Source organism: Cnephaeus nilssonii (assembly GCF_951640355.1).
Source record: "Cnephaeus nilssonii genome assembly, chromosome: 19".
Lineage (NCBI taxonomy): Eukaryota > Metazoa > Chordata > Mammalia > Chiroptera > Vespertilionidae > Cnephaeus > Cnephaeus nilssonii.
The window spans coordinates 43,558,245-43,585,587 of record NC_137090.1 but is presented as its reverse complement, the minus strand read 5'-3'; the positions used below and the strand labels follow the sequence as shown (position 1 = coordinate 43,585,587).

At 42.7% G+C, this 27,343-nt stretch overlaps 1 protein-coding gene across 1 annotated transcript in view; it reads right to left on the bottom strand.

Annotated features, from left to right (window-relative positions):
• DNAH9 (dynein axonemal heavy chain 9) overlaps nt 1-27,343 on the bottom strand; it is a gene marked incomplete at its 5' end in the record, with an annotated part of 343,516 nt that overhangs the window by 115,748 nt on the left and 200,425 nt on the right. Inside the window, 4 exons of the mRNA XM_079798920.1 lie at nt 9,984-10,107; nt 11,958-12,120; nt 20,481-20,677; nt 26,540-26,701. Of these exons, the coding sequence (XP_079655046.1) occupies nt 9,984-10,107; nt 11,958-12,120; nt 20,481-20,677; nt 26,540-26,701 (646 nt within the window). The remainder of the gene's footprint in view (nt 1-9,983; nt 10,108-11,957; nt 12,121-20,480; nt 20,678-26,539; nt 26,702-27,343) is intronic.

The window sequence follows — 27,343 nt, the reverse complement described above, 5'->3', positions numbered from 1 at the left end:
GTGAAGCAGTGCCCCTGGGTCCATCCGAGACCAAACCAGAGGGAGTCGGACCTGCATTACCACCATTTGTCCACCATCCAGAGCTGAGGGGTCAGTGCCGACATGTACTCATAGGGAACCGGTGGACATTGATATTGGGTCTCAAAAGAACTGTTGGTCCAGAAAGAAACTCACTACAGACTGATTCATTTGCCTGTCAGCATAACTATTTTTGCTCGTCGCACATTCAATTCTTATAAGTATATCTATAGTGACACATGATTTCGCTCATCTAGGGGAAATGATGAACAACATAGACTGATGAACAAGAACAGAACCAGAAACAAGGAGGCATCGATCGGACTATCGGGCCTCAGAGGGAGGATAGGGGAGGGTGGGGGGAGGGGGGAGAGATCAACCAAAGGTCTTGTGTGCATGCATATGAGCCTAACCAATGCTTAAGTTCAACAGAGGGTTGGGGCATCCAAGGGGAGGGGTGTGGGATGGGAATGGGGGGATGAGGACAAATATGTGACACCTTAATCAATAAAGAAATTAAAAAAAAAAAAGTTATTTAGAATACCAAAAATAAATAAATAAATAAATAAATAAATAAATAAGGCAAGCTGTTATAAATATAAAAAAAATGTGCAAGATCTTGATGTAAAAACTATAGAATACTATTGAAGAGCATAAATAAAACCCTAAATAAATAGAGAGAAATACTGTGTTCATGGGTGGGCGATTCAGTATTACCAGTATCATAAAGATGCAATTCCAATAAAAAGATAAAGTAGGTTTTGTTTTTGATCTTGACAAGCATATTCTAAAATTTATATGGAAGAGCAAAGGGTGAAAAATGGCCAAGATATTTGTGAGCAAGAACCAGAGGAGAGACTTGCCCCACCAGAAATCAAGTCTCCTCATAAAGCTATGCTAGTTAAAACAACGTGAAGTTGGTGCTGGGGTAAACAGATAGAACAATGAGTGAAACACCTAGAAAGAGACCCAGATATAAATAGGAAATTGACATTAAAAACCAGTGTGCAGCCCTAGCTGGTTTGGCTCAGTGGATAGAGCACTGGCTTGCAGACTGAAGGTTCCCTGGTTCGATTCCAGTCAAGGCACATGCCTAGGTTGCGGGCTTGATCCCCAGTAGGGGGTATGCAGGAGGCAGCCAATCAATGATTCTCATCATTGATGTTTCTATCTCTCCTTCTCCCTTCCTCTCTGAAATCAATAAAAATATATTAAACCCCCCCCCCCAAAAAAAAACCCCACAGTGTGCAGACAAGGGATGGACTAAATCAATGTGATGTTAGGGTAATTCAATATTAATATTAAAAGATAAAATTAGAATGCAATATGAAAATATATTTCAGGTGAATTAAAGACATGAATATGAAAAGTAAAACAGTAATAATTTAAAAATAAAATACATGAGATTACATTTATGGTGTTGGATAGGACAAGGTTTCTGACACAGCACAAGAAGCTCAGAGCATAAAAAGAGTAAGTTTTACAACATAAACTAAATCAGCATGACAAAAGTCAGATACAGACTTCAAACTGTATAATGAACAAAGGGATAGCATCCAGAATATATAAAGAACACTTACAAATCCATAAGAAAAAGACAAAGAACCAAGAGCTAAAGGGAAAAATATGTAAGTAGGCAAATCACAGAAGAGGAATAGCCAATGAACCCTTGAGAGGATGCACCAAGGTCACAAGTCGTAAAGGAAAGGCAAGGAATGATATTTCATTTCAGACCCGTGGGCAAAATTTATGTCAGATAAACCAAATGTTAGGGAGGTTAGGAAGAAACAGGTTTTGGTCAAAGAGCAAATTTGTACCACTACTCGGGGGACAAACTTGGCCCCTTTTCGTCAAGTTGAAATGCACAAACCAGATAATTCGTAATCTAAGTTTTGGGCCCTGAGTGTAGAGAAACTCTTGCACATGCACACCAGAGGTTTCTTCTTTGCAACACTGTTCATAATTGCATGAGTGTTTGTTTTATTATTTTCTGTATATCCAACATATTTTATCAAGAAATATAGCAAAACATAAATGAAAAAAGTAAATGTGGGTGTGAGGATGTGAAAACTGTGAGGGAGAGTCAGAAATAGAAAGGAGAGACAGAATAGAACAAAATTCTGAATCAGAAACCAGGGCGTGGGCTCCTAGCTCAGATGGAAGAGTTGGCCATGGAGAGGAGAAATGGTAATATGGGAGGAAAGGAGGAAACGGTGAAGAAATGGAGATAGACTGGGAGGTATAAGATAGTTGTGTGGCTGATACTGACACAAGTTTTCTCATTGAGAGAGATGAGCTCGAGGGAGGTAAGAACAAGGCAGCATTGCTATAGCTACCATCTGAAACAGTGGACGTGATGTAAGGGTGCATGTGATTCTCTCTAGGATATTCTATGGGTATCAGAAAAGCTTTCCAGTACAAGGCTTTAGGTGGGTATTGAAACTATGTGGATCTCATATCATATACAAGCTCCTCCTTAGAGTTCTTCACATTCACGTTTCTTCCTTCCTCCACAACCAACACGGAAATGTTGGCGTCATAGAAATGTTAGAGACAGCAGAGCCACGGGGGCCACCCTCCCCATGCTGCTTCCCTGAGGACTGGGTTGAGGGCCTCAAAGATGGGTGGCTTGGCAAAGGCCTGTATCAGAGCAATCAGGAACTATGACTCTCCTCATCACTGAGGCTGCTGCACTTCCCGGAACTACTGTATCTGGAGGAAACTCATGCTAACTTTCTGACAATGTCTGGCCTACACAGTTCGACAATGCTAATCCAGCCAGGCATTTACTAAGAGTTTTATACTAATTAGACTTAATCATTTAAAAGGTCCAAATAGAAAAAAATTATCATGAAAGTGAATCATTTACCTTTTTTTCTTAATTGAGTGAACTTGATTTAATTTCCATTCAGTAAGTCATTTCATAGCATGCATATAAAACAATCTGTGCTATAACTTGTCAAAGTAAATATCTCATGAGTAGAATAACCCATTTCAGACTCTTTTGATAAAAAGGGGTCAGAGAAAATTGTGAGGAAAATGAAATAACATTTAGCATGTGTTGGATTCAGTAAGTTCCGGTCAGTCTTTTTTGAAGCATATATTTAAAAATTATAATTGTATTGATTTCAGAGAGGAAGGGAGAGGGAGAGAGAGAGAAACATTAATGTTGAGAGATAATCATTGATTGGCTTCCCCCTGCACACCCCCTTACTGGGGATGGAGTCCACAACTCAGGCATTTGCCCTGACTTGGAATCGAACCATGACCTCCTAGTTCAAAGGTTGATGCTCAACCACTGATCAACACTGGCCAAGCTCCAAGTTCTTTAAAAGAGAAATACTCCAATAGAATTGGCACAAGCCATTCCCATCAGCTTAGGGGCTGACTGCCTGTAGTGGCTGTCTTTTCTCTTTTGCCTCTCTCACAATCTGCATTTCCTTATCTATTAATATCCTAGAGCCCTCCAGCGAGAAATTGGATTCCTTTCGGTCTTATCATCTCTAATAATAGATCTGCATTCTTCATCTTTCTCTTATTTAAAATAGGTTTATGCCTTTTTTGTGTTTTATGAATGAGATCATGGATACTGAGGAAGCAAATTAGGGTCTGCTGGCTAACCATGGTCCCCTGCTCCTTTTTGTATGGCCTGCAAGCTAATTTCTGATTATGGAAAAAATTAAAGTAATAATATTTAATGACACATGAAAATTATAAAGTTCAAATTTCATTGTTCCTAAATAAAGTTTTATTGGCCATTGCCACATTCACTCATTTAGGTGCTATCTGACTGTTTTCACACTACAGTGAACGGGGTTGAGTAGTCGTGGCAGAAACAGGATGGTCTGCAAAGCTGAAAATATTTACTTTCTGATTCTTTCAGAGAAAGTTTGCTTACCCTGGGTTATGGGAAACCCTTAGTGCCAAAATGTTGAAAGCCTCCAGGCCATTTACAGACCTTTTCCATGTTCCTACAATGGTGGTGTTTGTGACAAGATCCCAAGAACCCAGAAGATGATCACCAGATGGAGTATCTGGGGATGAACACCTCTGAATTGGAAATAAGGTTTGCTTTTTCAGATTTGTTCCCCCAATTTCTCCTGACAATGTTCCTATCACTCATCGAGTGATGTAGGTAGCCATGCCGGAGCAGGAAACTGATCTGCCAGAGGGGGTTTTGTGCTGACACAGGCAGAGGCTGTTCAAATATTTGAGAAGTTTCCTCCTGAGACCTAAAGTTGGGAAGCCCTATTTCTGCCTCCAAATGCTTGCAGGATCCATGGGGTCATTAACATGCCCTAATGTTTGGTGAGTCAGACTAATCATCTTCTCTGTGTTAGTCTGGGGCTCTCAGAAGCTACAACTACTTTTGGGGGAGGAGATCCTGATAGTATAAGATGGTTCAGTTGGTTGGCGCTTGGTGATAAAAAGGGCAAAGGAAAGGGTTAGATTCTCTGTGAGTTAGTAAGCTTTACACTGGCTTCGTGACTCTGACCCCATCTACACCTAACCTTTTTCAACAACATTCCCCTGGTCTCAAGGGAGAAAAAGCAAGAGAAAGTAATAACTATCTTAGTACCCAGTCCCTCTCTGTGGCTGGAAACCTTCTCAAGGCACCTGTTCGATAGTAACATCTAATGTGTAAGACAGAACATCATTCTCGTGACGTTGTTCACCTCAGTTTGACAAACACCTCCTGAATACTAATTATGGGCCAGGAGATGCATGAGGTGCTGAAAGTATAAATGATGAAAACAATAGTCTCCGCAGAGCATTTCAATTATGTCAGTATTGTTTTATTTCCTAAGCTGGGTGGTAGTTATTTAATCTTTATATTTTGTGTCTCTGGGTTATTTTATAACAAAAATTTAATCAACAACAGACAACCGAGTCTGCCTTTTATGAGCTTACAATGTTGTTTTAATGCAATGGTGGTGTGTGCAGCCATTGAGTGCGATAGAAACATGGAGGGATGCTTCTCATTCCTCAGGGTGACAGTGGGTCAGTGCCGATCCCCTAGAGAGATAACACCCAAGATGAGTCTTGTAATGTGGGTAGAAGTTAATTCAGACAAAGAAGAAGGGTGTGAGGTTCCAAAGGAAGAGTGTGAGTAAGTAAGGATGTCAGGAAACAGGGCAGTGTCCTGTCAAGAAGAGAGAAATTATGAGATCAAAATGGGGGAACAGGAGCTAGGAAGGAGGGGAGGAAGCAGGTCAAAGGCAGACTTTTTTTCTGTACAAAAAGATTTTATTCTGCACTTAGTGAGCGACTAATGAAGGAATTCGAGTTTAGATAGATAATTTTGGAAGTAGCAAGGAGAATGGATTCGAGGGAAGATTGCCTGGGAGGCTGGGAGATGAGTTAAAATGAAAAATGAAAAGATCAGTGGTAGCCATGATAGAAAAGATATGGATTCAGAAATGGCCAAGGGGTAAAATTGGTGGCAACTGATGATCTCTTGGATGTAGGTGGTGGAGCGGTTAGCAACGTAGGAGAGTACACAGAGACATACTAGTAGACTCAAATAACTTGAGTGAGAAGTTAGTATCACATGAAGAAAAGAAAGGGCTGGTTATTTAAGCATCTTTTTGCATTGCCTTTTGGCATTTCTGTTTGGCAGCTGGGAAACCAAACAGGTGCTGGTTTAGATCTTCGCTGTCTGTGGTTCGAGGATGCATCTAGTTAATAGATGCAGTGAGACCACAGAGTATGTGTGGGAGATCTGTGCATGCCTGACAGGAAACCCAGTTCCAGGTACTCATGGGAGAAGAGCAATCCAATGCCACGTCTGTTACAAACATTTCCAGACTCCACATCAGGGGTCCTCAAACTTTTTAAACAGGGGGCCAGTTCACTGTCCCTCAGACCGTTGGAGGGCCGGACTATAGTTTAAAAAAAACTATGAAAAAATTCCTATGCACACTGCACATATCTTATTTTGAAGTAAAAAAACAAAACGGCAAAAACACCCGCATGTGGCCCACGGGCCGTAGTTTGAGGACGCCTGCTCCACATTTTCATGTGATGTGCGCAGACCACTAACATGTCAATCTTGGATCTAGTGTTAACCACACTGTAAATGAGGTGATCTTTACATGTTTTATATATCAAAAGGAGATTTGGCTCCAGTGTTAAAAAACAGTCTGGTTCAGAGATGGAGAGGCATATGACTTTACAAAAGAGAAGATACAACTGGATATGAACTATTCCAAAAGACCACATAGAGGCTGTGTGATACTCATTTTTGAGCATAGCACATGCTGAACATGGAAGCTTAATAAATGGTTTTGAATATATGATTAGAAAAAGTGATCTAGTTGGGCCAGGAAAGAGAAACATTAATTTTGGAGTGAACAATTAAGCTTTTTGAAAAACAAAAGGGAAGTCCCAACATAAAATCCCAAAGTAAAATGGAGCATGAAATCTGGCAGTCAGGAGAGAAAAAGACACCACACCTGGAGCAGACTAAGTCTTTTCAGCTGGGACTGCCATAAAAAGGGCTTTCTGGAATGATGGAAAGCTGGATGTATGTGCTGCCCTAGAAAGCCAGGGCATGGGGCCTTGCTGTTGCTGATTTTGGTCCAAGAACCAAGAGAGAACAAATTTCATAAGAATTTTATAAATACCTGGGTTTGATGGCCAGTGTACATTCTTCAGAAGTAATTATATTGGAAAATAAGAACAGAGCAAGAATTAAATGTTTCAGATTCAGTAAGGGAAAATATTTCATCCATAGTTTCACCAGCAGCCGCATGACTCCCATTAAGGATTCTGGTAAGCCAAGGGAAGTGATCAAAGATATGCTTTATTTCTTCATTTGCTCTGATCGGGTGGCCACCCTGTCTCTTTTACATTTATGTATCTTTTGCTAATTAAACCAGGAGTTTAAGAACTCTGTGTGTAAGATTTCATCCTGCCTATTTATAATCAGCCTGAGATACAACTGATACAATGACAGGTTCTGAAATGTTTGGTTGGTGTCAGAAGTGGGATTAATGAGATGAGTACCATCAGTATTTGATTTTGGAAATGGTGCCAGAAACCAAGAGATGAAACAGTGAGCTAAAGAAGGGTGGGAGGAAACCAGGTAGCCTTTGGTGTGAGATGAGTAGGTCCTGACGAAGATGCTCTTGGGGGAGAGTTGAAAAGTGGAATTCATTCACTGTACCTTTGTCTTCAACCTAACGGGACTTGTAGATAACTTGTAGATAACAGGAATGAGTTAATGGCAAGGTAGCCTGATTGCAGTTTCCTAGTCTCTACACTTATATAAGAATAAAGTGATTGCACAATTCCATAAAATTGAAAAACTAATGGGATGGGGAGTTTCTGAGGAATCGCTGTTGCTCTAGACCGGCAGAATCCCTGCATTGGCAGTCAGTTAATTTCTAGCCAGAAATTACTAATTTGACAAGAAAAATTAGAACAAAGATATGCTCTATTCTCTTTGTCAAAGTAGTTAAGAAAAAAGGGAGAAATATTAGAGTAGAAAGGTATTACTTTTAATTTTATCTCCATTAAAATGTGTTTGTAAGTCTTGTTTTTGTATGGAAGCCTTAAAAGGGAAATAGGAGTATCAAGCTCTGTGACGATGAAGCTGCCTGAATGCACTGCTTTCACTGGGTAGGGCGTCAGAAATTCATTTAAACTTGAAAAAACATTGTTTTCCTAAATAAAAAATTAAAAATATGTGAGGACTAAAATTTCATTTGGTAAAAGTATAACATCTTCTGTGTCTCAAACATTATTTTAGTGCCCTGGCTGGATTGGAGCCAGTTGAGACATGGGGTGAGGGTGGCAACCGGCCTGGCATCTCCAAAGCTATAAGCCCTTGGAAGCACAATTTCACCCTCTGTGGTTGTGTTAGCAGTTAGACTTTAGGGTGCAGCTTGAGGGCAGGAGGTTAATTGGACTCCTCTCTCATTATGTAGTAAAATAATAAAAGGTGAGGCAACGCTATAGGGGATATACTACTGTAGAGTTAGTGGGATGTTAAAAAACAGTATTTAGGAAAGGAAACATTTATTGTATTGGAGGAAAAGAGGTATAAGAGCTAGGAGGCAAACTCCTGGGTATAAAATTAACTTAATTAGGGCAAGTTGGGAAAGATACAAGAGTGTGGGATCAGTGTAATACTTGGAGCCAGCACAGTAAGGGACTTGGAACCCTGGTCCTCACCATGAACACTCTAACATTTGCCCACAGAGCCTGTTAGTGAGTGATCTGGACCAGGGACCAATGGCTCTTGGTGGACGTAAGAGTAAAATGACCTGGGGTACAAGGGTGCACAGTTTGAAGCAGGCAATGGTTCTGAAGCAGTAAAGTTCCTAGGATTGCATGGCAGGAGCCACCCTGATACAGGACATGAGATAGACTATGGGAGAGAATACTGTGGTCATGGTCTTTGGACTCTATAAACTAAAGAGTATTCAGTTGAAGAGACAGGGCATGAACTGTGGAGAAATTAGCTTTCTGGAATGCTGGAAACCAGGAGGCAGAAATTTTATTTAGAAACATCTGTGCACTGACTATTTTTTTTTTAACCCAGATGAAGAAGTGGTTTTGGAGATGCTGAATCTGGCTTAAGAGTCAGAATTTAAATTTCTCCTTTAAATTAATATAAATATATACACGTACCACATTTAAAAAATGCATAATTTTTGTACTATATTGTCTTATTGGGTATATCTATAATAATAAAAGCATAATATACTAACTAGAGAGGACGTCCTTCTGGATGTCCTTCAGGACAACCTTCTGGACAAAGCCGGGGCTATGAGGGAAGCCTGAGTCCTGGGTGCCAGAGGGAAGCCGATGCAGGCAGCCGGGGGGAAGGAAGGCCTACTCTTGCACGATTTTGTGCAATGGGCCTCTAGTTTATTTATATGTCAGATTATTTATATATATGTATATATATATATATATATATACACACACACACATATATATACATGTATATGTATATACAGTATATTATATGTGTACATATACATATAATGTATATGTACACATATAATATAGGCTATATTATATGTGTACATATAATATTGTCTGTTTTGCCATGAAAGGTAAGTGAAAAAGCCAGATCAGCAGGCCCAGCATCAATCCTAGAAAAACCTTGATGAACCAATTCTTCACTAAATAATATAGCTAAAATCAGGCTACCTTGCCATTAACTCATTCCTGTTATCTACAAGTTATCTACAAGTCCCGTATATATACATACGGGACTTGTAGATAACTTGTAGATAACAGGAATGAGTTAATGGCAAGGTAGCCTGATTGCAAAATATATCTCTATATATGGATTTGCATATATAGAGATATATTTTCTAGAATGGTTGACCTAAGTCCTGAATTCCTAAATAAACAGGGATCAATAAGGACAGCAAAATGTCAAGATTTGAACTTCTGACTGAAGTCCCATCTTTCATATATAGTGTCATAGAGCAGTTGACATCCCTTGTCAAGTTTTTTGAAAACCAAGAAAACCATGAAGAGATACTGTTCCTGCTTCCACTTTGCTTCCCAAAAGTTCAGAATCCTTGATTAATTAAATGGACAATCTAACCTTGCCCAATTGTGTATGTTTTTGTGCATGTTCTCTCTCTCTGTGTATCTTCCTGCTAATGCCTAACCTACTTGAAAAACTGCACGCATTCTAGTTTCGCTCTGACTTGGCTTTGGGGAGGGGACGGCAGGCCTTCAACCTGTTTTTTTGATTCTCAAGTCTAGTCCTGCTAATAGAGCCCCGAGATTATTGTCTGTTTTGCCATGAAAGGTAAGTGAAAAAGCCAGATCAGCAGGCCCAGCATCAATCCTAGAAAAACCTTGATGAACCAATTCTTCACTGTATCAGTTTTCTCCCTCATTTCTATGACCTATTTCATTCCTCTGACCTTGGACCAAATGACTCCAACTCCAGGGGAAATCTATTAGATATTCAGGTACAAGGAGTCTCTTACCAGATGCCAAGAGATCATTGATGAGCACAAGGAACTTCTCATCGGCCACCTGGGCATCAGTCATGAGAAACACTGTGCTGAGATTTTTCACCCCGGCTTTCAGGCACAAGCCAGCCAGATCCATCTGCAGAAACAATCAATATCAGAGATCTTGCAAGCGATCCCCACCCACTCTTTAGGAATGGGCCATTTTCTTGTCTACTTTCATTGTAAGGAAAGCAAAATGGCAGCGGGAGGTAGGGGAGAGCTCTATTTGCACTGACAGGATACTACACCTCACCCCCAGGCCTTGGTTCCAATAGAGGTGGGCAGGTAAAATTAAATAGTGATGAGCTTTAGTTCACAAAGCCACTGTGGCTCCTTGTTAACTTTTAGAGCTCCTGCTTTGTGCACAGAGGTAAGGGCTTTCCAAAGGACAGAGAAGACTCCTATCATCATACAGGTGAATGACCTGCCCCAGCAGGCAAGTGAGTGCTCCAGGTTTTCACAGAGCAAGACACTTGGGGCCCTGGCCAGACAGCTCAGTTGGTTGCAGCATCATCCTGTACACCGAAGGGCTGTGGGATCTATTCCCAGTCAGGTTGTGGGCTAGATCCAGCCTTGGTTGGGGTGCATGCAAGAAGCAACCGATTTCTCTCTCTCTCTCTCTCTCTCTCTCTCTCTCTCTCTCTCTCTCTCTCTCTCTCTCTCTCTCTTCCTTTCTCCCTCCCTCTTCCCCTCTCACTAAAAATCAATGAATTGTCCTTGGGTGATGATTAAAAAAAAAGGCACGTGCGGATACTTGCCTGGGCATGTATATATTTTATTCTAGCAGCATCTTATTTTCTCATGACTAGCTCCAGCAAAACACTTCTGTTGGAAAAAACATGCATTGGCAGTCTCTCTCTCTCTCTCTCTCTCTCTCTCTCTCTCTCTCTCTCTCTCTCTCTCTCTCACCTGATAGAAAATTAACCTCCATTCATAATTGCAGGTAGATACAGTTTTGGGTTAGGATTCCAAGCCTGAAGTTTTCCAGTTTAGTCAATCTTGGTTCCTTTGTCGTATCCCTCTCATAAAGCTCAGCCATCAGTCCCTATTGTTGGTCTTCTGCCTCTTGCACCACTCAAAGCTCATTCTTTAACAGCCTCATACATCTCCTTATAGTAATCATTCATGTTCAAATAAATTCCCCCTTGAAGTTAATAAACTCCCTTTAGATCAATGGTTCTCAAACCCATGCATTTGCAGAATTACCAAAGACAATGCCTCTCAACTCTCATTAGAATCATCTGTGTGTGTGTGTGTGTGTGTGGTGGGGGGGCAGGCAGCTGCCCAGACTAGGTAAGTCAGAATTTCTGGGGGGGTGTGCACTTATTTGAAGGGTTTCTGTGTATAGCCAAGGTTGAGAACCACAGTCGTGAGTCATTCTGTAAATGCATAATTCTCATAATGCACAATGTTGTCTTCTCTTTTTTTTAGAAGCGGTAAAGATTGACCTACTGTGAACGTGATGGGAGGGGGCTGGACCAAGTGGCCTTCAAAAGCTATAGAGAAAGCCTTGCTCCTCTTTCCAGGCCCACAAGTGCCTGATTCTGAAATCAGGAAATGCCGCTGAAGGTCCCAGCAGCTGGTGGTTACTAAACACACGTTTAAAAGATGAATTCCTTATAGAACTTGGACAGACTGTCAGAGTTGCTCCTAAGTCTTAGATCTGTGACTGCACTTGGTGTAGATGTGCTTCCGATTGGTGTGAGAGCCGAGGCTGCACAGACGTAGCTGAAGCAGCCGAGGTCCCGCAACTGCAGACCTGAGAATGCCATGCTCTCAGGCTGAGATTAAGGAGAAAAGGGCCTCTCACCTCATCAGCCCAAAATCTAAGCAGAAAATGGATGGACCGCTAGGCAGAGGTTCTGGGCAAGGGATCTGAGAGCCGATGAGAGGGAGCATGGGCAGTTGGAGGAAGGCTGGCCTCCTCCCACAGCCCCTCCTCCTTACCTTGAAGTCCAGGATCTGGTAGCCTTTGCGCAGTGTGATCTGGAACACTTCCATGGAGCCAATGAAGGCCGCCAGCCTGGCCAAGCTCTGCTTGCCACTCCCACCCACCCCCACGAGCAGCACGTTGCCTCGTGGGGACTCCAGGATGCGATTGATGCGGCAGCTGAAGGGAAGGAAGCGGAGGCACCCGGCTTCAGTCAGGCTCTCTGTGAGGAGCATGCACAGTGAGAGGCGTGCACAGTGAGGGGCGTGCACAGTGAGGAGCGTGCACAGTGAGGAGGGTGCACAGTGAGGAGGGTGCACAGTGAGGAGCGTGCACAGTGAGGAGTGTGCACAGTGAGGAGTGTGCACAGTGAGGGGGGTGCACAGTGAGGGGGGTGCACAGTGAGGGGCATGCAGTGAGGGGTGTGCACAGTTAGGGGGATGCTCAATGAGGAGCGTGCACAGTGAGGAGCGTGCACAGTGAGTGGGAACTGTAACCTCCCTGGAGCGGATCATGGGCTCAGCTGTGGGAAACTTGACTTAAATTGTCCCCATACCTGGCCTCGCCTTCTTGACTAAGTGGATTGAAGTTGCCATGGTGCCCAGTGGAGGAACAGCTCAGGGCTGTCAGGCAGGGCTGGAGGGGGCATGTGATGGCAAGGAAGAGGGGACCAGGGCTTATCCCCGCCCCCTCCCCAGCTAAGCCTGACTCTTCCACCTCCCCACTTCATGTGGCTTCATCTCTCTGTGCTTTTGGGCAAGAGCAGGGGGCAGGAAAAAGAGAGAAGTAGAAAGCATACCATTAGAAAAAAAGTCAGGGAAGGCCAGAGGACAAGCATGGACAGAAGCAAAATTCATCAGCGAATAACAGAGGCTGACAGCTCTCAGCGCAGCTCTCTCACCCTTCCGGGACGATGATGCCCTTATAATGAACGTTTGTGGATTCTTAGTGCCAGCTCTACAAGACACCCATTTCCTTGGCTTCTGGATTCTTCCCTTTGCAGTGGTACTTACACTCTCAGTGACCAGATTCTCACCCAGCAATGGGGAAACATCCCCAGACCCCGGCTTAGACCCTGCCCTCCAGAGCAACCCACTCCTCCACCCTCTCCTCAAACGCCACTCCTCCATCGAGCTGCTCACAGCCTGTCCTCCAGGCCACCGCCACCTTTTTATAAAAATTTCCTTCAACACTTCGTATAGGCCTATGTAAGAGACCTACATTCTCTATAAGAATAACTCCCGTCCCTTTTCTCATCTTCGAAACAATAACTATTCATTATAAAAAATACATGGAACAGAAAAAACTACAATTCTATCTTACATAAACACTATCAACATTAATTATATGTCCTCCTGAAGTTTTTCTAGCGTCTGTATGCCTATAGGTCTACATTTATGTGTACATACTTTATTATATCTGAAAACTCAATATATTTCTATCCCATATATTTTAAAAATGGGGTTCACATTGTACACTGAACATAGTGTTTTGAAATCATTCTTTTTGTTTAGCAGTATGCTGTGATTATTTCCCTATGCCACTGAGTAATCTGCTAAACCATGCTTTTAATTGTGGTACAATATTCCATTATACAGAATAAATTCCTTGTCTGTAATAGCCTCCTGTTGGATATTTAGATTGTTTCCTACATTTTCCAGTTATTACAAATGCTATGTGAATATTTTTAGTTCATATCTCTATGTGCATAGCATAAGTTCCTAGAAGCAAAATTTCCAAGTCAAACAGTAAGACAATTTTTATGGCTTACTAGAGGCCTGGTGCATGAAATTCATGCACGGGGGGGGGTGTCCCTCAGCCCAGCCTGCACCCTCTCCAATCTGGGATTAGGATTAAACAGGCAGTCGGACATCCCTCTCACAATCCAGGACTGCTGGCTCCCAACTGCTCGCCTGCCTGCCTTCCTGATTGCCCCTAACCGCTTCTGCCTGCCAGCCTGTTTGCCCTTAACAGCCCTCCCCTGCAGGCCTGGTCACCCCTAACTGCCTTCCCCTGCAGGCCTGGTCACCCCTATCTGCCCTCCCCTGCAGGCTTGGTCCCCCCCCCCCACAACTGCCCTCCCCTGTAGGCCTGGTCCCTCCCAACTGCCCTCCCCTGCTGGCCATCTTGTGGAGGCCATCTTGTGTCCACATGGGGGCAGCCATATTGCGTGTTGGAGTGATGGTCAATTTGCATATTACTTTTTTATTAGATAGGATAGAGGCCTGGTGCACGGGTGGGGGTGGGGGCCAGCTGTTTTGCCCTGAAGGGTGTCTCGGATCAGGGTGGGGGTTCCCTTGGGGAGTGGGGCGGCCTGGGCGAGGGGCCTGTAGTGGTTTGCAGGCTGGCCACACCCCCCGGTGACCCAAGTGGAGGCCCTGGTATCTGGGATTTATCTATCTTCTATAATTGAAACTTTGTAGCCTGAAGCGGAGCCAAGCCTCCTGCTTGCTCTGTGGCCACAGCCATTTTTGTTGGGACTTATTTATCTTCTATAATTGAAACTTTGTAGCGGAGGCCAAGGCAGGCCAGGGCTGCGGGAGCTTGGTTTCCTCCATCGCCGGGGCAACCCAAGCCTCCTGCTCTCTCCAGCTCCATGGCTGCTGCCATTTTTGTTGGGATTTATTTATCTTCTATAATTTAAACTTTGTAGCCTTGAGTGGAGGCCTGGGCCCGCCAGGATGTGTGGAAAACTTGGCTTCCTTCATTGCTGGGGAAACCCAAGCCTCCTGCTAGCTCCGTGGCCGCAGCCATCTTGGTTGGGTTAATTTGCATATTCGCTCCTGACTGGCTGGTGGGCGTGGCTTGTGAATGTAGTGGAGTGATGGTTAATTTGCATATTCGTCTTTTATTAGATAGGATGATACATACTGAAAAACTGCCCCGAGAATGGTAGCATCAAAAGGTGAATATTGGAGGATGAGAATATGTTAGGCAGGGTTAGTTGAATGAAAATGTGTTAAGCCAGTGAATTTGGGGATACATAACACAGTAATAAAGCCACCGTGGAGAAATGGATGCGATAAGGAGGAAGAGGTAACAGTGTTGGTGATCTTGGGATCCAAAGAATGTGCAAAACAAGAACTCAGGTGAAGTCCACCCAAATAAAGCAGAAGATAGATCTGAGGTTCACTTGCACAGGCTACCTCCTTTGTCCTTGTCTTGTGTTAATGATATTATAATGAGAAATTCAATATTCAAATTAACTAATGGTAATTAGGGGTAGGGCAACTTAGGGTCTAGCTAACCCCAATTTGGAGGAAGGGCTTGAGGGAGGTTTTGGCGTTGGGGTTTGACATGTCAACAAAATATGAGTGTGTATGAGGTTAAAGGGTTCATGTTAAGCTTCTATTGTTTGAATTTTGTTACTGCAAATTTCTTGCATATTCTGATGATTTAATCATGTAATTAGCATCAATAAACTACATGTCCATGGATCTTTATCACTTCATCTCTCCTATAGGATGCATCTGCTTTCTGAAAGGAAACCCTAGCACCGTGGTCGGCAAACCGTGGCTCGCGAGCCACATTCAGCTCTTTGGCCCCTTGAGTGTGGCTCTTCCACAAAATACCACAGCCTGGGTGAGTCTATTTTGAAGAAGTGGCATTAGAAGAAGTTTAGGTTTAAAAAATTTGGCTCTCAAAAGAAATTTCAATTGTTGTACTGTTGATATTTGGCTCTGTTGACTAATGAGTTTGCCGACCAATGCCCTAGCAGAACTCCCACCTCGAGCAGAGAGGGGAGTCTTGCCCTCACCCTTGTTGACATTGGGTCTTGTGTTTGTTGTTAGTCCTTACCCAAGGATATTTTTTCCATTGATTTTTAGAGAGAGTGGAAGGGAGGGATGAAGAGAGAGAGAGAGAGAGAGAGAGAGAGAGAGAGAGAGAGAGAGAGAGAGAGAGAATTGATGTAAGAGAGACACATCAATTGGTTGTTCCCACACGCCCTGATAGTGGCTGGGGATCAAAATGGCAAACCAGGTATGTGCCCTTGACAGGAATTGAACCTGCAACCCTTTGGTGAGCAGGCCAACACTAATCACTGAGCGACACTGGCTAAGGCAGGTCTTTTTATTTTTTTAATTTTGCTTATTCAATGGTTGAAAATATTATGGTTTTAATTTTTTTGATATCTAGATAATTGAACATTTTTCTTTTTAAAAATTAAATCTTTATTGTTGAAAGTATTACATACTAGTATGCTCCCTTTTTGCCCATATTGACCCTGTCTAGCCCACCCAGGCTTCACCATCCTATTGTCTGTGTCCATCGGTTATGCATATATGCATACAAGTTCTTTGGTTGATCTCTCCCTACCTGCCCACTCACCTCTACCTCTCCTATGAGATTCCACAGTCTGCTGCATGCTTCTATGTCTCTGGATCTATTTTATAACATTTTTCTTATTAATCATTATATATTTCTTCTTTGTGAATTTTCTTTTTATGTCCATTGCCCACTTCTCAATTGTAGTATTCTTCTAAATTTGTAAGACCTCTTTATATATGTCTCAAAATCCTCTGCCACCCCCAATTTGGCACTTTTATCTTTTCATTTTAATGTTTTAGATGTACAGAAAATTTTAGCTTTTTGGACTTAAATTGTATGTCCCTAAATTTATGTAGTTAAAATTTATTTCCCTAAAAATTTGGGAGTTTTTTACTGAGCTGCACTTAATTCTTTCATAATTTTCCTTTTCACTTCATAATTTTTTGTTATGGCACTGTATTCTGTCTTGTATCAGGTAGACTTACACTGCTCTTGCTCCCTTATTAAACCATCGACTCTAGATGCCACAAGAGTGTGTATAATCATCATGTACTCTCTATAGTGCTAGTGCATTGAAAGCAGCCTACACCGTTCTGTTAAACAGAGCAACACGTACCTTATACCAGCATCACATTTGGGATGATGCACAAAATTGCTCATTATGTTGGGTCAAGGAGTCTGCTCTGTGCCTACATTAGATGGTGTCTGACGACAATGACAAAAGGAGAAACTCTGGTGCTAAGATATCCAGGATCTCTCTTCTAATTAAAAAGGGGGGGGGGGCAGAAATGGATTAATGGAAGAGGGAGGCCAGCTGGAGGATGAGGGGAAGTCCAGCTGGTTCTCTGGGCTGCCTAACACCCAGCTCTACTCCAGAAGGCCTCGACTCAGCTTAGCATGGTGCGTGCTACTCAATATCTAAATGGAAAACACATCATTCGTGATGAAGTTTCCGAAGAAGAATGGTCGAGTCTGCAGCTGTCAGCATTAGACTCCAGCTGGGGATTCATTAACAACCTCTGACGAGGGCAAAGGACTCTGCATTCAAATTACAACATTTACAGAGAAGATCAATATTCGGAAGGGCTACTGGGCCGGGAAAGCACGGCAGTCTAAGCTAATTTATTGCGGCACTTCGGGCCGATTAGAAACAAAGCTGACGATGTACACAGCACAGCTGGAGGAAGCTGGCGCACTGAAGACTGCCTCTATCCCTCCACCGCCCCCCCCCACACACACATACACACACGGGACGGGTCAGATACACGGGACGGGTCAGATACACGGGACGGGTCAGATACGCGAATGAAGGGGCACCAAGTACATCCGAGGTTCTTTTTTTTCTAAGAGAAAAGAAGAGAAGGCAGAAAAATACACGTGGCAGTGAATGAAAAGGGAAAGATAGGTTATGATCAGGCCCAGTGCAGGGAAAAGGTCCGGAGTGAAGCTTTAAAGACAAAGCAGAACAAGCATCTGCTGAGATGGTGAAGGAAGCCAGGAGGAGAGCAAAGTCGTACCGTCAGGGGAGGAAACAACGGAGGGAAGAAAAGACTCAGAGCTACGAACTGCTCACCAAGTGCAAAGCACGCCACACGAGCAGCAGCCCCACGGCACAGGCGTTCTCACCACCCTCATCCTCTAGAGGAGGAGACCGAGGCTTGGGCAGGTTACCTGTCCTTCCGTAGGCCCACAGCCAAAGGTTGGCAGCACCAGGATTTGACCCTGGGCCTGGCTCAATCTACAGAGCATGTGCGGTAACTACTCCACAGGCCCCATTATCGAGTTCATAGCAAAAGCAGCAAAGCTTAGGAAAGGTGTAGGGGAATCAAACAAAAGAAAATGTTAAGAATTCAAGGGGTGAGAACAAATAGCCAATAAACAATTGAAATGAGCACAGGTCTTCTGGCACCTGTACACGCAGGCCCTCACCCTGGCTGGCCCCTCGGCCCCTCGGCCCTGGGCGTTCCTGTGGAAGCGCACACGGTCCATCCCTCTCTGCCCCGCCCTATTCCCACCTTGGACACCAGAAGGTGGGACCTTTGGAGTGAGTCCACATGCCTCTGCCGTGGGCACTGTGCAGCGATGAGAGGCCACGGATCTGTGCTTCTCACGTGCTGGTTTGCTCTGTTTTCTGGTGTAGGAGGAAGATGCATCTGCTCTTTCTGGCTGGTAGGGGCTGCAGAGAGGGCCGAGGAGCCTCAGGCAGGGAGGGGAGTGCAAGGATGGAGCCACGAGCAGTGGTATTTTAAATTATACATCCAAATGCACTTTATTCCTCAGAATTGCCCCTCCAGGCGGTTCATTATAGCCGTTATTTTTCCATTGCTAAAACAATGTTAGTCAGTTTGATCACTCACGTTGGAAACCACATTGACTAAATCACTTGCTATTGTCTCAAATTTAATTTACTCTTAAAAGATAATTTGTCTCAATCCCAAGACTATGACACAGGCTCGGGTAGCTCTTAAAGAGGAGGAAAATGCTCATTGAAGTTTCAACAAGATTACTGAACATTTCATTTTATTGTTGACACTATTACAGACGTCTCCCATTTTCCTCTCCTTTGTGCACTTCCACCCAATGCCCCCTCCCTGGCCTTCATTTAAAAACCATTGTTTATTGCCCACCCACTATGCACCAGGCACTGTCCAAGGTGCTGGACTCAGTGGTGAGTGGGACACTCCGTGCTCAAGGAGCTTCCTGGATCAGGGGGAGACAAAAGGCACACGAAGAAGCATCCTAGTGTGATGGTTGTGAGTAAACATTCTGGAACCAGACTGCATTAGTGTGAGCTCTGTTACCGATTTATGGGGCGTGTGATGTTAAATGAACCTTCTTCAGGGTTTTGTGATGACTAATCAACATGGTGGGGGATTTTTCTTCAATAATCTTCAGATGCTTAGGGGCAGGTGTGGAATAAGAAGACAGTGGGGTTTTGTCACCTGGATGCAATGGCAGCAAAGTTAGGGAGCTTGCACCAGGGTGATTGAGCCTATGGTGATCGAGGAAAGTAAAGACATGGTAGATGAAGGGACAAAAGAGTTTGAGAAAGCAATTTATTTCTTTTCATAAAATAGTCTCGATAAAGTGTAAGAATAACCGGAACTGGAGCAGGTGAATGGAAGGGTAGGCAGTGCAAATCAGAGAGTGGAACGTTTGAAGTTGAGATTTTGGAGGTGGGTTCATTCTCGATAGAAGTTCCAGGATAGGAACATGTGAATGAGTGGCTGAGGTGGGATGGAAGAAAGACCACTGGAGCTAAGGAGGCCGAGGAACAGAAAGACAAGGTGTACATAGATGCCAAGAATGAAGAAAGGTGTGATGGAAGAGAGAAGGATGGTGCCAGCATGAAGGATGCTGGTGAATGATGGGAGTAATGGATGCTAGTAGATGACAGAAAGAAGAGGTAATGAAGAAGTAATGAGTATGGAAGTCCAGTTGCTTGTGCTTCAAAAAATCCTGGAGTTTGTGGAGAATAAAAGGAGAAATGCCATTGGGATGGTGTGGTAAAGAAGTTCTTACTTCTAAGTAAAGAGGTTCTTACTTCACTCTAGGCCGTGGGGTACAGAGAATGGGGAAGAAAAACGAGCTGTCCTTAACTCAAGGTCAGTCAGGTCTCAGACAGAATTTATCAAGGAAGGAACAGTTCAGAGAAGTTGAAGATGAAATAGATTTTTATGCTTAAGACCATGCATACAGGAGACAGGCTGGGAGAATTGGGGCCGGCAGGGAGGGGAGGTAAATGTAAAGAGGGGGAATATAATGAGCAGTGTAGGGATAGCAATGGCATGACCATAAACTATCTGGGAGGCTTAGTGACTAGTTCAGTGATTCATTTGATAGCAACAGCTCTTATAAGGACATTTAACTTTTGAAATAGATGTGCACTTGTCTTAAACAAAGAGTTCCAATCTCATCATTATAAAATTGGCCCTATAAAACTAGTCCAGCTGTCCGGACTAGAATGGGATCAGGATACAGATGCTGAGCTGTCTGGTGCTCCTTTCGTTACCTCAAACTTTCCCATGGTGTCACTGTAGTCATGCCCAGGGACTGTGAATGACAGACAAGGAAATGATTCCTGTTCTGCCTGAGGTCAGCACCAGGGTGCTCCCCAGGGCCAGTGGCAGGAGCAGCAGCTGCCCCTTGACCTCCACAGAAGAAGCAGTAGCTGGATTCCTGGTTTGTCAGTGTCCTCCAATGCCTAGGTGAGACCCCAGATATGGGGAAGAGGAGGCAACCGAGAAAAGAAAACAAGAGAAACTACTTACACATGGCGCATGGCATCCTCAAACAGAACCAGGTCCATCACTGTGTTGACCTCATTGTGATTCTCCAAGGCTTCCGCCAGAGTCTGGGTCAAAAGTTCCCATGATTGTACGGGCATGTACTTGGGCTCCCCAATGCCGTTTGCAAAGTGGCAATACATGTTCAGGCTTCCAGTCTGCTCCACAGTCTCTTCCATATCCTGGTGATGGGATACAGGACAAGGGCCCTCCTTATTGACTCAATTCTGGTTCCACACAGAGAGAAGAGCCCTGGCTTCCCTCTTCTCTAGGCACCTCCCTAAAATCAAGTATCAGTGCGATTCCAACACGTTTCCTCTGAGAGAGCCCTCTAAGGCAGATATTTAATATTCGTGTATCAGGTTCATGAAGTCATGGGTGATGTTTTATTCCTTTGGGGCTGAGTATGAAAAAGGAAGGGGGAAGGTGCCCTTCTCACAAGCACAGTAAGAAATGGGCTTTGTGTCTGAGCAGAGCAGATGGGGACACACGGTGCACTTCGCTAAGCAGGGCTCTTGCACCTCAGCCGAGTGAAGGAGATCATGACCCAATGGCCTCATCTCTCCAACACCTTCCAACACGTCTTGTTCTGCAACCCACAGCAGTATCCTAAGGCATCCTTTCTTGTTCCCTGTGATAGTGCACTCTAGAGGATGCAAGCCCTGACCATAAGCTCAGCCCAGAGGGCTTGGTTTTTGAAGAATATGCCACTAGCCATCCTTAGGTGACTGGTTTGTTTATAAGGACATTGATGATCTTTTTAAAAAAATATTTTTATTGATTTCAAAGAGGAAGGGAGAAGGATATATATATATATATATATATATATATATATATATATATATATATCAATGATGAGAGAGAATCATTGATCAGCTGCCTCCTGCACACCCCGCACTAAGGATTGAGCCCACAACCCGGGCACAGGCCCTGACTGGGAATTGAACCATGACCTCCTAGGTCAGTGGTCGGCAAACTCATTAGTCAACAGAGCCAAATATCAACAGTAAACGATTGAAATTTCTTTTGAGAGCCAAATTTTTTAAACTTAAACTTCTTCTAACGCAACTTCTTCAAAATAGACTTGCTCAGGCCGTGGTATTTTGTGGAAGAGCCACACACAAGGGGCCAAAGAGCCGAATGTGGCTCGCGAGCTGCAGTTTGCCAACCACGGTCCTAGGTCAATGCTCAAACACTGAGCCACTCTAGCTGGGAAGGACATTGATCATCTTAAAGCTTTTGCAGTAGAACCCCTATTTATAAACTTCCATAAGGATTTGGGCTTCTGGTGTGCCAACTCTTGTCCCTAGGACAAACCGTACCATGTTTAATGAATACTTGGTACAACTCAACCTAAAAGACGTGGAGTCTGATTCTCTTCACCACCACTCTGTTCGCTAAGTATTGAAGACATGGCTGATTTTCTTTTAATTCAGAAGGAACTACTTACGTATCAAACACATACACCTGAGACTTCCAGAGTAAGAAGGGTTGTAGAGGAAGCAAGTCTAAGAAAGAATAGGTTTTCTAACACAAAGTTAAAATTTATACCAGCACAAGCAATTGCCCACACTGGCCATTCTTTCCTCCTAAAGTTCAGACTGGAGGGCCACCTGGAAGAGAGGCAACCAACCTGCTGTTCACCAGCAGGGGCATTACCCAGGCCAGGGCACTGTGGGGTCAGCCTTGAACATAGTACCTTACACTTAAGCCTGTGGGACTAGATTCATCAAACCTAATGGAGGGAAAGTAATATTCTTAGGAAAACCAGGACTGTTGCCTGGTAATAATAATAAGTGAAAGAGTTAACTATCAAAGAGTTATTATATTTTGAAGGTAGTTTTAGGGCCGCAGAAAACACACTATTCTGGCTTTGCTGGACAGTCACAATAAATGCCAGGCATTTGGATAACATAATGCCGGAGAGCCATTCTCGCTAGTTGAGGAAAATGTGGGAACAGATGTGGGAGTACAGCTACCCAGTTTGAAAATGAGCTAATATATTGGGAATCAGTCCCGATGGCAGTCAATTTACACTGACGATGCAGCAGAGGAACAGTGAAAGTGAGAACCCGGAGAGCTCGGGCTACAAAGACTCTTTGATGAACAAAATATGCCTCCAGTTCTGTGAGCAGAGCCAGGCTGTATAGAGGAGAGAGGGAAAACCACCCCACACAGTGAAAAAGGGTTCTTCATAGTGAGCCTGCATCCCACAAGGGCCACACATCAGAGAACTTTAAGTTTAAGCTTTATGGTAGAAACAGGACTGCATCACTTCCTTGGTGAAAATTTGGCAACTTTTCTTTAATAAGAACACCAAGGTTTGGTGCAAAGGTGCTTCAGGCTGGCATTTCAATTGTTGTTGGGACTCATAGATACAGAGAACATTGTGTTGGTTGCCAGGTGGGAGGTGGGTTGGGGGCTGGGTGAAAAAGATGAAGGGATTAAGTACAAATTGTTAGTTACAAAATAATCCTGGGATGTAAAGTACAGCCTAGGGATTATAGTCAATAATATCCTAATAACTATGTATGGTGCCAGGTGGGTACTAGACTTATTGGGGGGATCACTTCATAAAATTTTATAAATGTCAAACCACCATGCTGCACACCTACAACAAATATAAAATAATACTGAATGCCAACTGTAATTGAAAAATTAAAAAAATTTGAAAAAAAAGAATACAAAGCCACAAATTCACAGCTTTTACAAAAATGACCCAAATGGTCTACTCATTAATTCCCAAATGTGCCTTCTACTTGCAATTTAATATCTGCAGGCACGTAGTTCCCTGTGCCCTGGGCCTTACTTTGTACACACACCATGAAACCTGCGGAGGCCTGTTCATGTCCACGGCCTCTACAAGGCCTTCTCGGAGGTTCCACTCCCACAGTTACCATACACTCCTGCGTTACGTGGGAAAGCTTATGATAACCAACTGCTTATACTCTCACTAACCTTTCATCTGTAGTACCTTACATTTATTAATACATTGAGAATAGAACATTTTAGAATCACTTTAATCATAGAATTGAGGAGCCGTTTCACCCAACTTTTTAATTTTTACAGAGAAATAAAATGAGGCCCAGAGAGGTCAACTGTCTTTGTAAGGTCATGAAGCTGGTTAGTGGCAGAACTAGTCTGACTTTAAGTCCAGGACTCACTTGATCATAGCACTTTGTACAAATTCTTTAAGAGAATGAATGTTGGGCATAATGGCTAAAACTTTAGATACTTAAACCAAGCTTGCCAGACTCAGTAAATAAAAATACAAGAATCTCATGTAACTTATATAAAAAATTATTTGTTTATCTGAAATTCCATTTAACTGGCCATCCAACTTTAAATCAAAAGGAGTATTAGGAGCAAGCAGAGCAACTTGAAACAAAACAGAGAAAATCGCATTTCTGCTTAAACACAACATCCCCCTGGAGCACGGCGCAGCTCACAATGCCTTCCCCTTAGGACGCCTAGTGATCCAACGGCCAGAACTACATCGTCAGGGACCTCAGAACCTAAAGCAGCGATTTGCAACCGCTGCGCCGCAAGAATTTCACAACATGCAACACCTGAATATTTATCAGGGGCCTGGCTTCTTTTCCCTTAGATTGTCACATAAAAAAATGACAACAGCCAACACAACAATAGCCTTCTGGTGTGAATAAATCAAAAGTATACCTATTTGTTTTTTGTCAGATCGGCCAAAACTATAATATTTTCTTGGTGTGCGGCAGGATTTAGGTAGCTTATGTGTGCTATGAGACGAAAAAGATTGAGAACCACTGATCTAAAAGAATATCTTCGAAATTTTAATTTTGGTCCAACACTGATAGTATACAGTACAGGTGTCCCTCAATATATGCATATATTTTACCCAGAAGATGGTTGTAAAAAGAAGTTTCATAAAATCAGAATAGCTGGACAAGGACAAAAGGTAAGGCATATTATCAACCAACAGCGTGAGCTGTTTATGGCTGCTCAAGTCACAGACAGCCACATCAGCCTTGGGCATGCTCACTAGGCAAACTGGCTTAGGCGGGTGGAATGTGTGGTGACGTCTTACCAATGGTATAGTATGGAGATACAGCCATTCTATCTCTCATCCCTAAAAGGAGAAAAGGATCAAGAATTTTGCTTTTGCAGTAATAAAAATCAAGAATGAAGTACTTATATTTCCAGCCAAGCCCAATAGTTCAGATTCCAAATATTCTATTGTTAGGTAACAGAGCAAAATTTCTTTACCTAGTTTATGCTGTGACAGTGTTTCTTCATAATAATGGACACAGTACTTGGCAAGACTATGTGAAATTAGTGCTTATTTTTACAAAGATTCTAACAATGAAAAAAGGGATACACATATTTGAAAAGGAAGCTATAAATGTTGTTTGTGCAAAAATAAAAATGTGCACTAATAAAAAACAAAACAACAACCAACAAATGTGTATAATGGCAGTATTAATTATGTCTGGGTCTAGATCAAAAGGATGGGCCCTTAGTATACAGACCCACATAGAAACCTCTATTTCAAAGACTGAGTGTTGTCGCACTAAAGTGCTAGCTTAGACCAGTTTAAGAAAACAGTAAAGGCTCATTTGCAGAGCTAACAATGAAGACATAAATGGGCAAATTCTACAAAACTCAGAGAGGAGTATCTGAGATGTGAGAGTGCTATACGTCAGGCCATATAAAAATGATGGGAAAGTGGAGAAATTCAGTGTTTGGACTAGCAAAGAGCAGACTGAGCTAAGTTACTTAAAATACCATCCAAACATTCCAAAGGCTGTTGTATAGGTTGGGTGGACAGTAAAATCTTCAGAGATAGATCCAGGATCTTATCAGGAAAAAATATGGAGAGCTGAACCTAACAAGGTGAACACAGGAACAACATGGTACATTTGAATATAAGATTTGATTATTTCTATGTTCAAGAGAGGACAACACGCTGTGTGGAAAATATGGGGCTTTGGTCAACAGAAGGCTCAGTGTTAGTTGTGGGGTAATTTTAACACTAAGAAATATAATGTCATCCTAGGAGGTGCTAATGTACCAGTGTTTTTCAAGGCATATTCTAAGGACCATTCATTCTGAAAATTATTAACAGGTCTTATGGAGGGAAAGAGTCGTAGGGTCCCATGCGTTTGGAAATGATAGACGAATCAGGATCATTGCTGATGTTCAGGGCTTTCGTGTGTTGCATATACTGAATTTCTAAGATATGAAGTACTTTCTCAACTTGAGAAATCATGGATAGATACCTTCTTTCTAAAAAGCACATTGAGGTACAACTATTTAGCAGGACACATTTTGGAAAACATAATAACAAAGTTATAATACATAAGAAAAGGGGAATGATGATCTTGCTTTTGGTCAGACACAGTGGGGCTGTGTGGTGAGTCAGGCACCATGATTTCAAAGGAGAAAAAAGGGTCGGAGAATAATCAAGATGATGCCAACTACTCTGGGTTTGAAAACAAGCCATGTCAGAAATGCTTGAAAGAGCAGAGAGAGGCTATTTAGCTTGGAGAAGAGACAACTTTGAAAAGGCAAGATAAATTGTCTTCAAATATTTGAAGGTAGACCTAGGATTAACAGACAGGAAAATAAAGTTTAAATCAAGATTAGAATAAATTTCCAGTTTTTATAATAGTTCCAAAGGTCCCAAATTTCAAAATTGTTCTAAATTTCCAGTCATCCCCAGTTCCCACATGGCTGCCCTGGGAAAGCTGAGACTGTGCATTTCTGAGGACGCTGGTGCATGAACTGGGATGACTCATCTGGGAAACGACATGGAGGGGAGTTTACTACAAAAGGAGGGTTTGGATGAGTGGATGTCCACAGACCTTCTCAGCACTCAGATCCCATAATTAATTTCTCTCTTCTTGCCTCAATACTTTTCATCTCAGCAAAGGAATGATAGATTTTTATTTTCTTTACTAATCTCTTATTTTCTCTAATTTATGGGCTGTACTTTTATAATTTGGGTGATAGTCTGCACAACTATCATTACTTTTAAATGTAGAAAGAATTCACAGTGCAATACTCACATCAAAAATTTTCTTGACCACTTCTGTCTGGATTTTATCAAAAAGAACAAAGTCCTTTTCCTCCACCATCTTATCCCGGTAAACACGATTTGATTCGTGCAGATAGAGCTTTACCAGGTCCCGTGCGGATTTCACACACTCCACCGAGGAGAAGAGAATGCCCTTTAAGGAGAACAGACAAAAATATGGCATGAATAACAACTTACAACAACAGCTACTACTTATTGAAGCCAGTCATGTGACAGGTACTGGAGTCGATGTTTTGCCAGACACAGCTCATTTAACCATCATGATGATCCCACAAAGTCATTTTTATTATATCCATTTCGCATAATTTGGAAATTGCAGTTCAGAGATAGGAAGTATGTCCAATGTCACATAATAAGTGGCCTTAGTTCAAAACCAATAGGTTTTGAAATCAGGTTTGCCTGGCCTTGGAGCCTGGAATTTTAGACATTGCATTCCAAATCCCCACACTGAGGGAAGGTGGCTCTGCTCTGTTTCAATTCCTTCAGTGCCGTTTTGAAAGCTACTCTGAGTGACAATTGCTCAGGTGAAATCAGAACGGTGACAAAGGACTGGGATGAGTACAGCTAACTTCTGCAGTCACCAACGCATTTGTTTATCTTGAGTAGGTTCTCAGTCCCATCTAACACAGTAACACAGGACTTGTTTAAAATATTTATTATTTTATCTCAAATTTCTGGCACATCTCTGCTACTATTAGCCAATGTCTTAGCTTTCTTTTTCATTGAAAATAAAGACCACCAAGAATAGAGCCCTTCAACAACTTCAGTAAGTCCT